This window comes from Gossypium hirsutum, chromosome A09 (assembly GCF_007990345.1).
Source record: "Gossypium hirsutum isolate 1008001.06 chromosome A09, Gossypium_hirsutum_v2.1, whole genome shotgun sequence".
NCBI lineage: Eukaryota > Viridiplantae > Streptophyta > Magnoliopsida > Malvales > Malvaceae > Gossypium > Gossypium hirsutum.
In genome coordinates, this window is record NC_053432.1 from 67,058,303 (window position 1) to 67,070,802 (window position 12,500).

General features: G+C 33.7%; 1 protein-coding gene, 1 long non-coding RNA gene and 1 other non-coding gene across 3 annotated transcripts in view; all 3 read right to left on the reverse strand.

The window, feature by feature from the left end:
- Positions 1–892: 892 nt before the first annotated feature.
- On the reverse strand, positions 893–965 carry TRNAT-UGU (transfer RNA threonine (anticodon UGU)). Its single transcript has one exon. It is a non-coding gene; the product is annotated as a tRNA-Thr (tRNA).
- A 5,346-nt stretch (positions 966–6,311) lies between these two features.
- LOC121206144 (uncharacterized) lies at positions 6,312–9,050 on the reverse strand. Its single transcript, XR_005901122.1, has 2 exons — positions 7,618–9,050; positions 6,312–7,028 (listed from the first exon to the last, which is right to left on the reverse strand). It is a non-coding gene; the product is annotated as an uncharacterized lncRNA (long non-coding RNA).
- A 3,362-nt stretch (positions 9,051–12,412) lies between these two features.
- LOC121206141 (cytochrome f-like) overlaps positions 12,413–12,500 on the reverse strand; it is a 696-nt gene continuing 608 nt past the window's right edge. Inside the window, exon 1 of the mRNA XM_041076462.1 lies at positions 12,413–12,500. This exon is cut by the window's right edge and continues 608 nt beyond it. Coding sequence (XP_040932396.1) covers positions 12,443–12,500 — 58 coding nt within the window. The 3' untranslated portion in view covers positions 12,413–12,442.

The window sequence follows — 12,500 nt, forward strand, 5'->3', positions numbered from 1 at the left end:
AACTCTTTCTTTGAATTTTTTTGAGTCCGGCCGCGAGGTTTGAATATTAAGTATGAATCATAGTTCAAATACTTTGTGATCCATTTCATATATTCCGTGCTCCAGATACTAGAATGACTATCCAACGGGATAAAACTATCTCGATCAAGATGACAGACCCATTTTCTGTACTATCAATAGGATCAATTATAACAAGTCACACACTCATATTCCGGAAATACAGAAACAAATAAATTTCGCGGTCGAACTACTGAAATAGAATGGGGCTAAAAAATCTGAGAACTAAAAGTTTCAATTTTTGTATTGAAACGCGAGGCTTCGTGATTCTTGTGAATCTAATTCATTGAAATTCCATCCAGTAAAACGGAAGAATTATAAATCTCGAAAATAATAGATAAGAATATCGCAAATAAAGCCATTGCGACACCCATCAAAGGAGTCGTTCCCCATCCAGGGGCTACCTTACCATATTCCGAATCAATGGTTTCAAAAAATCCCCTACAACAGTTCGTCTTGGACTAGATCTAGAACTACCCTCAACGGTTTGTGTAGCCATTAATCTTATTTTGTATTCAGTGAGATCTGTTGACTTTGTATATCATTCCGCTGTAAATAAACAATCTTATCATAGACCCATTATGATCTTGAAATTATATAATAATGGAAACAGCAACCTTAGTCGCCATCTCTATATCTGGTTTACTTGTAAGTTTTACTGGGTACGCCTTATATACTGCTTTTGGGCAACCCTCTCAACAATTAAGAGATCCATTCGAGGAACACGGGGACTAATTGAAGTAATGAGCCTCCCAATATTAATATTGGGAGGCTCATTACTTCATTCTAAATTACTAAATTATGTAAAAAAGGCAAAAAGCAAACAAATAGGGAAAGCCGGCTATCGGAATCGAACCGATGACCATCGCATTACAAATGCGATGCTCTAACCTCTTAGCTAAGCGGGCTCAAATAATAGAAATTTGGTATCCATAGGGATTCAGCAAACTATTAGATGTTATCTATTAACTATCTATTAGATATTCATAATTAATATGAATTATTAATATGAATTATAGACTCGAATTTAGAAAAACTAGAATTTTTTCTAATTTTTAATGCCATACTTAATATAAATATATAAATATAACATATTTAATATAATAATGGTAGATTCAATCTAATATTCAAGCTAATGTTGATAGAATCTAATAATTATAAAAATTCGATTTAAATTAAAATTTTATATATATATTTATTAATATATATTTATTATTTATCTATATATTTATATATATTTAATATCTTTTTTTATATCTTAGTTATATTTCTTTTATATTAATATAGTAATATTACTAATATTACTGACTCCATTTTTATTTTCTAGTTTATTTTATATTTTAGTATATTTTACATCTAAATTATATAGAAATTTTTTTATATAGATTTCATTTAATCGATCGATTTAATAGATTTAATATAGATTCAATTTATTTCTATTTAGTTTAGAGTTATAAATAGAGATAATTAGAGTCAAAATCTTTTTATGCATTTATATATTTTATGATGAATCTCAATGATGTATTGTCTTTTATTTCTTTTTATTTATTAGCCTATCCATAAGAATACGAATGAAACCTCAATTCCTCTGTTTGAGCTAGAAGAGAATGTACAAATATTCCTTGAATATTCGAAGTTGTAATTAGTTTCTTATCATTCAATGAGCGTCTTGTATTTCATAAAAATTGGGGGCAATGTAATCCTTACGTAAAGGCCACCCTATCCAACTTTCGGGCATTAAGATACGTTTCAGTCGTGGATGATTTTCATAAGAGATTCCCAACATGTCATAAGATTCTCGTTCTTGAAAATCCGAACTTTTCCAAACCCAGAAAATAGACGGAATTCTAGGGTTACTCCTTGGAGCAAATACTTTTATACATACCTCTTTCGGTTGATCTACACCATACTCTATTCTCGTAAGATCATACACACTAGCTAACAGTCCGCCTGGTGCTACACTAATATGGGTATTCCTTGTTCGTCAATTCCAGTTCCAAATAGCTATGGAATAGATTCTTGCTACGATTTTTGCACGTATGGATAGAGAATTAAATCGAATTTATTGATCATTACATAGAATTCAATTAAGATATTGTATGAAAGTATGATTTCTTCTATTCTCTTGTAAGAATTGAAGGCTTTTTGATTGGGTGAGTTCAAAGAAGTATTGTTTAGTCTTCCTTATTTTCCTTTCTTCATTTTTTCCTTATATCAAAAACATATTAATAACTCAATCAAAATTATCTCCAAGAACAAAATTTTGTTATGCTTAATATCTTTAATTTGATCTATATCTGTTTTAATTCTGCCCTTTTTTCGAGTAGTTTTTTATTCGCCAAATTGCCCGAGGCCTATGCTTTTTTGAATCCAATCGTAGATTTTATGCCAGTAATACGTATTCTCTTTTTTCTCTTAGCCTTTGTTTGGCAAGCTGCTGTAAGTTTTCGATGAGATCCTTAATACCGTCCTAGAAAAATTCATGAGTGATTCAAGAAAAAAAATTCTAACAATTGAAAAGATCAGATAAGTCTTACACTAGGAACGAACCCTCAATTCAAAGATTGAAATTCTTGGATAGCCCTGATAAATCGGGATCATCCCATTTCCTCATTCTGACCCTTTTCGCCGAAGAACCCTATTTAGATTAGAGTCCGCCACAATATATAATTGTTGGTATGAAAGAATTTTTTTTGTAATGAAAAACTCAACTCTTATTACAAGTGAATTTCTGAAAATTCTTTTGGATTTCTAGAAATTCTAGAAATCACTTTATTTCTTGGTGTCAAAATCAAAACAAAATAGGATATGTGGTATAAAAACGGGGAATCTATTCTCTTCTTTTTCCAAAAAAATGCTCTTGGAGATTGTGTAATGCTTACTCTTAAACTCTTTGTTTACACCGTAGTAATATTCTTTGTTTCTCTCTTCATCTTCGAATTCCTATCTAATGATCCGGGACGTAATCCTGGACACGAAGAATAAAAAAGGGAGAGTTCCTTGCTTCATTTTTAGAAATGGTATTAGGATTTGATCTATTCCACTACCAAAAACCGAAACGGAAAAGAGGGATTCGAACCCTCGGTACGAATAACTTGCACAACGGATTAGCAATCCGACGCTTTAGTCCACTCAGCCATCTCTCCGAATTGAGAAAAGATAATTACTATGTTACAGCACGCAAAAAGAAAGGCTTGAAAAAAGCCCTTTTTTACTTTGTTATATAGATTATGTTATATAGATTATTATTTATCTATATAGAGTATTATTAATCCATAGATATATAGATTCTAAATTTATTATTATATAGATTGATTATATAGATATATCCAACTTTTCTATAGAGATATAGAACTTTTATCAGTAATTCCATTTCATTTATATTATATTCTATATCATTTATATTTTGAAATAAAACAAGGGCTCTAAAGAAATATCTCAAATAACAAAAAAAGAAAGAATATCGCTTTGATTTCGCGCAAAAGGGACTTTTTAATTTCCAATTTCCACAGACCGGCCTGGTCAGTACCCGGCCGGGCTCATTTTTTTATTTTCAACTCAAATAACTCATTTTTTCTATGATTCTGCGGTCTGGCTTGTTGTAACAAAAAAATCTTGTTTTTGCATTGAATCAACAATCAAAAGCAGAAAAGTCCTATTTCCGTTCCTATGATATAGAATCAAAATATTATTTCTATTCTTTTTCTTTCTTCCTATTTCTTTTTATTTCCATTTATTTTTATTTTACTAGAATAACTAGAATAAATAATAATAAAAAACTACGGATTTTTGCACAATCCATTTTTATGTTACTTATGTTATGACTAAGTCCTTTTGTCGAATCCTATCTATCAAAAATCCTATAACACAAGTCTTCTGACAAAAGGTGACAAGGCCCTAATTTTCATTTCAGGATTTTTTAGGCTCCTATCTTGTAATCCTATCTTGATTACGCCCAATTCCCCTGTTTGACAAAGGGTCCCTTATATACATATACAATAAATATACAATAAATACAATAATCGCATTGTAGCGGGTATAGTTTAGTGGTAAAAGTGTGATTCGTTCTATTAATCCCCCTAAGAGTTAAGGGGTCCCTCGGTTTGATTCATATTCCAAGCAAAAACTTTATTTCTTAAAAGGATTTAATCCTTTACCTCTCAACGAAAGATTTGAGGAAGAATATACATTCTCGTGATTTGGATCCAAGGGCCAATTAAATTATATATTATATATAAATATAATTTGAAAATTATAAATAGGATCAAACCTTATTCCATGGTATTTACATGAGATTCCTCTTTCTTATTCTTAAGCAAGTCCCCGAGAGGGCTTAGTTGATCCATGATTTATGTTTCAGCTTTCGTTTCCTTTTCGGGGAGTGAAATAGAACATGAAACCGTAAGCTCCAAGCAGTGGGAGGAGCCCAAGGCTCTGACCGCGTGCCTGTTGAAGAATGAGCCGGCGACTCATAGGCAGTGGCTTGGTTAAGGGAACCCACCGGAGCCGTAGCGAAAGCGAGTCTTCATAGGGCAATTGTCACTGCTTATGGACCCGAACCTGGGTGATCTATCCATGACCAGGATGAAGCTTGGGTGAAACTAAGTGGAGGTCTGAACCGACTGATGTTGAAGAATCAGCGGATGAGTTGTGGTTAGGGGTGAAATGCCACTCGAACCCATTTTTTAGTCAATCGTCGAGATTGAAGGTGAAGGGGTCAATTCAATGTAAAATGTCAAATTTGTTAGGAAGCATTTAATTTTTATTGATAAATAACAACTCGTTGAAATAGCAATTTGAAGGTTCAAAAGGAATCTTTAGTATTTATTGTATCATTTTATTTATTTAATTATCCTTTCTATTTAACTATTTAATTAGGTCGTCAATAGAGATTTTTTAGTTTGTGTTTTCCTAAAAGAGAACTCCTTTATTGTAACTAAACTAACTAGTTGTAACTTCAATTCATAGATAAAATTCAACAAAACAAAAAAAAGGTTCTTTATCATTTTCATTTTTTAATGATTCATTTCTCATTCTTTTATATGATTTTTATGAATCTATAAAAAAAATGCTTATTAATTGACTGAATAAATGAATGAAAAAATATGATTTTTAGAGATCACAATTTGAGCACCACACCCAATGATTTCAAAAGATTTATGTAATTTTTGTATTAATCGTTAGCATTTTGCATTTGTTTTAAGGATTTATCAAACCAACTAGATATTGGGTTGTACCCGTTACGTTATATAAAAAGCGTTTCGATTCCTGTCATAATTGTACCATACTTCAAAAAAGTATTTCGAATTCTAAAAATATGTCTTGATTTATTTTCTTACATTTTCTTATACAAACATAGGATTTCTTTAGATCACTTCAAATTGATACACTATTTGTATATCCACTAAATTAGAAAAGGGGTTTTCTCCATTGGGTTGAAAACAGGGGAATGAGATAGAGTAATTCAGAGAAATAATGATTCATAAAGTTACAAAATTGAAACTTAATGGGTTAGTTTCGACAATCCAGTTAAAGCTCTTATATATATATGTGCTCCGCGATCCGCTATAGTATAAATAGAAAAAAAATTCTTATATTTAATTATTTATTATTATAATTGAATATTATAAAAATAACAAATTATTATCACACTAACATAACAAATACAAATGGGCGATGGGAAAATAAGAATCCCCCCCGGAAATGAAAAAAAATATATTAAAAAATTTAAACCTTTGTATCCTATTCGAGTTAAACCAATTCAGATTACTCCAAATTTATTTGGCGTACAAAAAACTTTTTGAATTCCCCGTAGAAAGAGATTTGGCTTTATCCTTGGGTTGGACGAATTGTCCGAAGAGGATCGCTTAACCGTAGCAAGAGCGCGAAAAATTTAGCGTTTCTTATCACAACCCTTTTTCGTAGCGGAAGTATTTACCGGTTTCCCGGGGAAATATGTTGGTCTAGCAGAAACAATTAGAGGATTTAAATTGATCCTTTCCGGAGAATTAGACGGTCTTCCTGAACAGGCCTTTATTTGGTAGGAAACATCGACGAAGCTACTGCGAAGGCTACGAACTTAGAAATGGAGAGAAAATGAAGAAATGACCTTAAATCTTTGCGTACTTACCCCTAATCGAATTGTTTGGGATTCAGAAGTGAAAGAAATCATTTTATCTACTAATAGCGGACAAATTGGCGTATTACCAAATCACGCGCCTATTGCCACAGCTGTAGATATAGGTATTTTGAGAATACGCCTTAACGACCAATGGTTAACGATGGCTCTGATGGGTGGTTTTGCTAGAATAGGCAACAATGAAATCACTATTTTAGTAAATGATGCGGAGAAGGGTAGTGACATTGATCCACAAGAAGCTCAGCAAGCTCTTGAAATAGCGGAAGCTAACTTGAGGAAAGCTGAAGGTAAGAGGCAAACAATTGAGGCAAATCTAGCTCTCAGACGGGCTAGGACACGAGTCGAGGCTATCAACGCGATTTCGTAACGAGTTGGTTAATCGAAAGAATTTTCGTAGAAACAGAACTTTCGTTTATACATCCCATTTTGATTCTGCCGATTAAATAGAATCAAATACAATCAAAAGTGAAATTAGATTTTAATCTAACGAAAAATTTGAAAATTGAAAACAGAAATAGAATAGGATGAAAAAGATAGAAAATCAATAAAAGAAGGTGGGTAGAAAAACTTATTAGACACCGGGATCGATGGTATCTAATAAGTTCTACCTATTATTGGATTTAACCAATGACTCTATCAATAACCGAGCATTTTGAATAAAGACATGTTTTTTGGAATTATTATAAAACAAAATCAAACAAAATAGGATATGTGGTATCAAGGCATCTAATTGACTTGCGGAAATATGATAATTTACTTCATGAATTATTATAAACCAACTCGTTGGATTCACGGGTTACCTGATCTTCCGTTTCTAGGCCCAAGCCAATACCTCCAGGAATTTGAGGAATTTTCTATTGCATGATACCTGGTTATACATCGACAAGCAAGAAGAAGAAAGAAATTATCTAGCACTTCACGTCGATATACTGTTTGAAATTGCGTTGCTGTGTCAGAAGAAGGATAGCTATACTGATTCGGTATACTCTAAAAATACCTTTGGTACAATATTGACGATCTCACAAAGATTGAGTTTCGGTGAATTCCCATTTACTGATCCCATCTTTTACGGAATCGATCCCCTACAAGAATATGTGGAGCTCGGCATGTCTGGAAGCACAGGAGAACGTTCTTTTGCTGATATTATTACCAGTATTCGATACTGGGTCATTCATAGTATAACTATACCTTCCCTATTCATCGCGGGTTGGTTATTCGTCAGCACAGGTTTAGCTTATGATGTGTTTGGAAGTTGGTGACCTGATGACAGGGGAGCCGGCGAACGAAGCCCCGGTGAACGGCGGCCGTAACTATAACGGTCCTAAGGTAGCGAAATTCCTTGTCGGGTAAGTTCCGACCCGCACGAAAGGCGTAACGATCTAGGCACTGTCTCGGAGAGAGGCTCGGTGAAAAGCCAATACCTCCAGGAATTTGAGGAATTTTCTATTGCATGATACCTGGTTATACATCGACAAGCAAGAAGAAGAAAGAAATTATCTAGCACTTCACGTCGATATACTCTATGATCTTGAGTTTTAGCAAAAGCTGCTCTCCGGGGTCGTATCGATTGGTTGAAAGACCTGAAAGAAAACGTTGTGCTTGGGGTATGATACTCGCCGGTACCGGATTCAAAGGATTAGTGCACCGGTCACGGCAACATAACAACATTCTTTTGGAAACAAAAAAAAGAATTTCTTCGGGGGAGAAATGAGAGATATTTTCTTCCACCACTGAGAATTATTTGACTCTTGCATTTCAAACAATTTACATGATACATCAGGCCGCTCTTTTATAGGTATAGAATTTAATGATTCTTAAGATAATTTGTTGTGGTCATTTGAGTTGTTAATTTGTTAATAGTAATAAAGAGAATAACGAATAGAAAGTAATGGCTTGGCTCGTGGATAAACGACCAATCCCCGGTAGAAGAAAAGGTTCCATTGGAACTATTATTTATTTCAGGGTGTCTTGTCTCTCTTTTTTTTACTTAAAAAAGAGAGAGAGAGAGAGAGAGAGAGGAAGTGCAAACAGAAATGGCAAGAAGATATTGGAACATAAATTTGGAAGAGATGTTGGAAGCAGGAGTTCATTTTGGTCATGGTACTAGGAAATGGAATCCTAGAATGGCGCCATATATCTCTGCAAAACGTAAGGGTATTCATATTACAAATCTGACTAGAACCGCTCGTTTTTTATCAGAAGCTTGTGATTTAGTTTTTGATGCAGCAAGTAAGGGAAAACAATTCTTAATTGTTGGTACCAAAAATAAAGCCGCTGATTCGGTGGCGCGGGCTGCAATAAGGGCTCGGTGTCATTACGTTAATAAAAAATGGCTCGGTGGTATGTTAACAAATTGGCCCACTACAGAAACGAGGCTTTATAAGTTCAGGGACTTGAGAATAGTTATTAGCTTATACTGTGGTCCGCCCATTTTTTTTGAATCCTAAGCCTAAAAAACCCAACGAGTCGCACACTAAGCATAGCAATTATATCAAATGATCAATCAAATTTTTATTTAACCTTATAGAATTTAGAACTGCTCATTTTTTGATTTTTATGTTCAATCAAAAAATCAAAGAATTTGTCATTTTTTGTTCTATCGCAGAATAGAACGGAAAGACAAGTAAAGTCTTATTCTTATTATTCTTCGTCTATAAATATCCAAATTTTGATTCCTAATACCCCATAGATAGTTCGAACTCTATAAGAGCAATACTCAATTTTCGCTCCAATGGTTTGTAGAGGAACCCTACCTTCTCGAATCCATTCGACACGTGCGATTTCTTTTCCTTCGATACGCCCTGCAATTTGTATTTGAATTCCTTTTGTATCCGCTTGCTCAGTTAATTCAATAGCCTTCAAAACAAAATATGTATATTGTGAAGAAGACTATTTGTCTTTACCTCTTTTTTTTTCTTTTTTCAATCTAAATTGGACTAAATTGGGGGGGTAATTATATTCCTATTGTCAGTGTTAGATTTAAATGTTACAGAATAGGTTTTGTTTTCTAAATTCAATTTGAGTAGATACTAAATATAAGATAAGTAAGTGGAGAATAGAAAGGAATGATAAATTAAATGAGGGGAACAAATAATTACAGGGAGTATTCTTCGTCTTTCTAGCCTTCGACACAAGAAAAGGAATTTTACACACCCTTTTCTTGTGTCGAAATAATAACAATTCCGGGACCACAGAGGTCTTCTAAACCTTTGGTATAGGTTCAAATCCTATTGGATGCAATTTTGAATCGATTTCTCTATATTCCATTAAGTTAGAATTTTCTATTTATAATTGTTCCTGAAGTCAAAAACGTTCCATTTGGTCCACGGTAGTTCTAGATCTGGTCCAAGACGAACTGTTGTAGGGGATTTTTTGAAACCATTGAATTCGGAATATGGTAAGGTAGCCCATGAATGGGGAACGACTCCTTTGATGGGTGTCGCAATGGCTTTATTTGCGATATTCTTATCTATTATTTTGGAGATTTATAATTCTTCCGTTTTACTGGATGGAATTTCAATGAATTAGATTCACAAGAATCACGAAGCCTCGCGTTTCAATACAAAAATTGAAACTTTTAGTTCTCGGATTTTTTTTAGCCCCATTCTATTTCGGTAGTTCGACCGCGAAATTTATTTGTTTTTGCATTTCCGGCTACAAATTCTTACCCTTCATGACTATAAAAAACATTCATGAATTATTATAAACCAACTCGTTGGATTCACGGGTTACCTGATCTTCCATTTTTAGGCCTAAGCCAATACCTCCAGGAATTTGAGGAATTTTCTATTGCATGATACCTGGTTATACATCGACAAGCAAGAAGAAGAAAGAAATTATCTAGCACTTCACGTCGATATACTGTTTTAATTCTTGTTTCTTGGTGTCCAAATCAAAACAAAATAGGATATGTGGTATAAAAACGGGGAATCTATTCTCTTCTTTTTCCAAAAAAATGCTCTTGGAGATTGTGTAATACTTTCTTGGCAGCTATCAAAATCATAACGGTATTATCAAGGTCAGATTCATACCAGAACCGCGATGATTCAATAAAACCTTCAAACTAAGCCCAAAGATTCTTTGAGTAAGAACCATTGGATCATCACTTATTCAATCAATAGAATAGATATAATAAATAAAAATACAAAGAAAAGAAAGGTTTGTCCTTTGATCAAAGTAAGCATAAACTAAATGAGAGTTTGAAAGAATAAAAAATCTTTCGATTTATAAATAATCTAACTCTTTCTTTGAATTTTTTTTGAGTCCGGCCGCGAGGTTTGAATATTAAGTATGAATCATAGTTCAAATACTTTGTGATCCATTTCATATATTCCGTGCTCCAGATACTAGAATGACTATCCGACGGGATAAAACTATCTCGATCAAGATGACAGACTCATTTTCTGTACTATCAATAGGATCAATTATAACAAGTCACACACTCATATTCCGGAAATACAGAAACAAATAAATTTCGCAGTTGAACTACCGAAATAGAATGGGGCTAAAAAAATCCGAGAACTAAAAGTTTCAATTTTTGTATTGAAACACGAGGCTTCGTGATTCTTGTGTATCTAATTCATTGAAATTCCATCCAGTAAAACAGAAGAATTATAAATCTCCAAAATAATAGATAAGAATATCGCAAATAAAGCCATTGCGACACCCATCAAAGGAGTCGTTCCCCATCCAGAGGCTACCTTACCATATTCCGAATTCAATGGTTTCAAAAAATCCCCTACAACAGTTCGTCTTGGACCAGATCTAGAACTACCCTCAACGGTTTGTGTAGCCATAAATCTTATTTTGTATTCAGTGAGATCTGTTGACTTTGTATATCATTCCGCCCATTTCGTCGAGATAAACAAGACGCATTCTATCATAACTCGTTCCTGCCAAGAAAAAAGTGCAGCACCGATAAAGCCATGAGATATTATTTGTAAAATAACTCCGTTGAGTCCCGTATCAGTTATCGAACCAATTCCTATAATTATGAAACCCATATGAGATACGGAGGAATAGGCTATTCTTTTTTTTAAATTCCGTTGACCAAGAAATGTTGAAGCTGCATAAATTATTTGCATTGTACCCACTATTATCAACCAGGGAGAAAATATGGAATGCGCATGGGGTAATAATTCCATATTGATCCGAACTAATCCATATGCTCCCATTTTTAATAAAATTCTGGCTAGAAGCATACAAGTACTGTAATGGGCCTCCCCGTGTGTATCCGATAACCACGTATGTAAGGGTACAATCGGTGATTTGACAGCAAAAGCAATAAGAAATCCAATATAGAATATTATTTCCAGTGCGACAGGATATGATAAATTAGCTAATGTTTCAAAATTTAATGTTGGTTCATTATAACCGTATAAACCGAGACCCAAAACTCCTATTAATAGAAAAACGGAACCCCCTGCGGTGTACAAAATAAATTTTGTAGCCGAGTACAGACGTTTCTTTCCCCCCCCACATGGATAGAAGTATATAAACGGGAATTAATTCGAACTCCCACATGATGAAAAAAGTAAAAGGTCTTGAGAAGAAAATGATCCTATTTGACCACTGTACATTGCTAGCATCAGGAAATGAAATAATCGCGAATCTCGAGTAACTGGCCAAGCCACCAAAGTCGCTAAAGTGGTGATAAATCCTGTCAGTAAAATAGGCCCTATAGAAAGTCCATCTATTCCCAATCTCCAGTAAAAATAAAAAAAATTTATCCATTTATAATCTTCCGCCAGCTGGATTAATGGATCGTCCAATCGAAAATGATAACAAAATGCATAGGTTGTTAGAAGGAGTTCGAAAATGCATATACATATTGTATACCACTTAATTAGCTTATTTCCTTTATGAGGAAGAAAGAAAAGTAAGAACCTGCAGATATTGGTAAAAATACAATTATTGTTAACCAAGGAAAATAATTCGTAGTAAAGACAAGATACACTTGGACCAGAAAAACCCGTGCGATTTTGGGATTGAATGCGCATCTATTTCATTCACATTTTTTTCCACCAAAAACGTTTTATAAAACTCTTAGACCCCCGAATTTGGAGTATCCTACTTTCACGCAATTCACAGGGTTCAACAAGCAATCGATATTTCACGATCAAGGGTGTAGTACTATTTGTAGTAGCGGTCCTTATAAAACTCTTTATGAGATGTTTCATAGACCTTACATATTGGAATCCTATATCATTTCATTGCTATTTATGTTTCTTTCTTTCTCTCATCCTTCTATATTATCCACATACTTTTTATTTTTCGTATGATTTTGCTTACTATACCTGTTGCC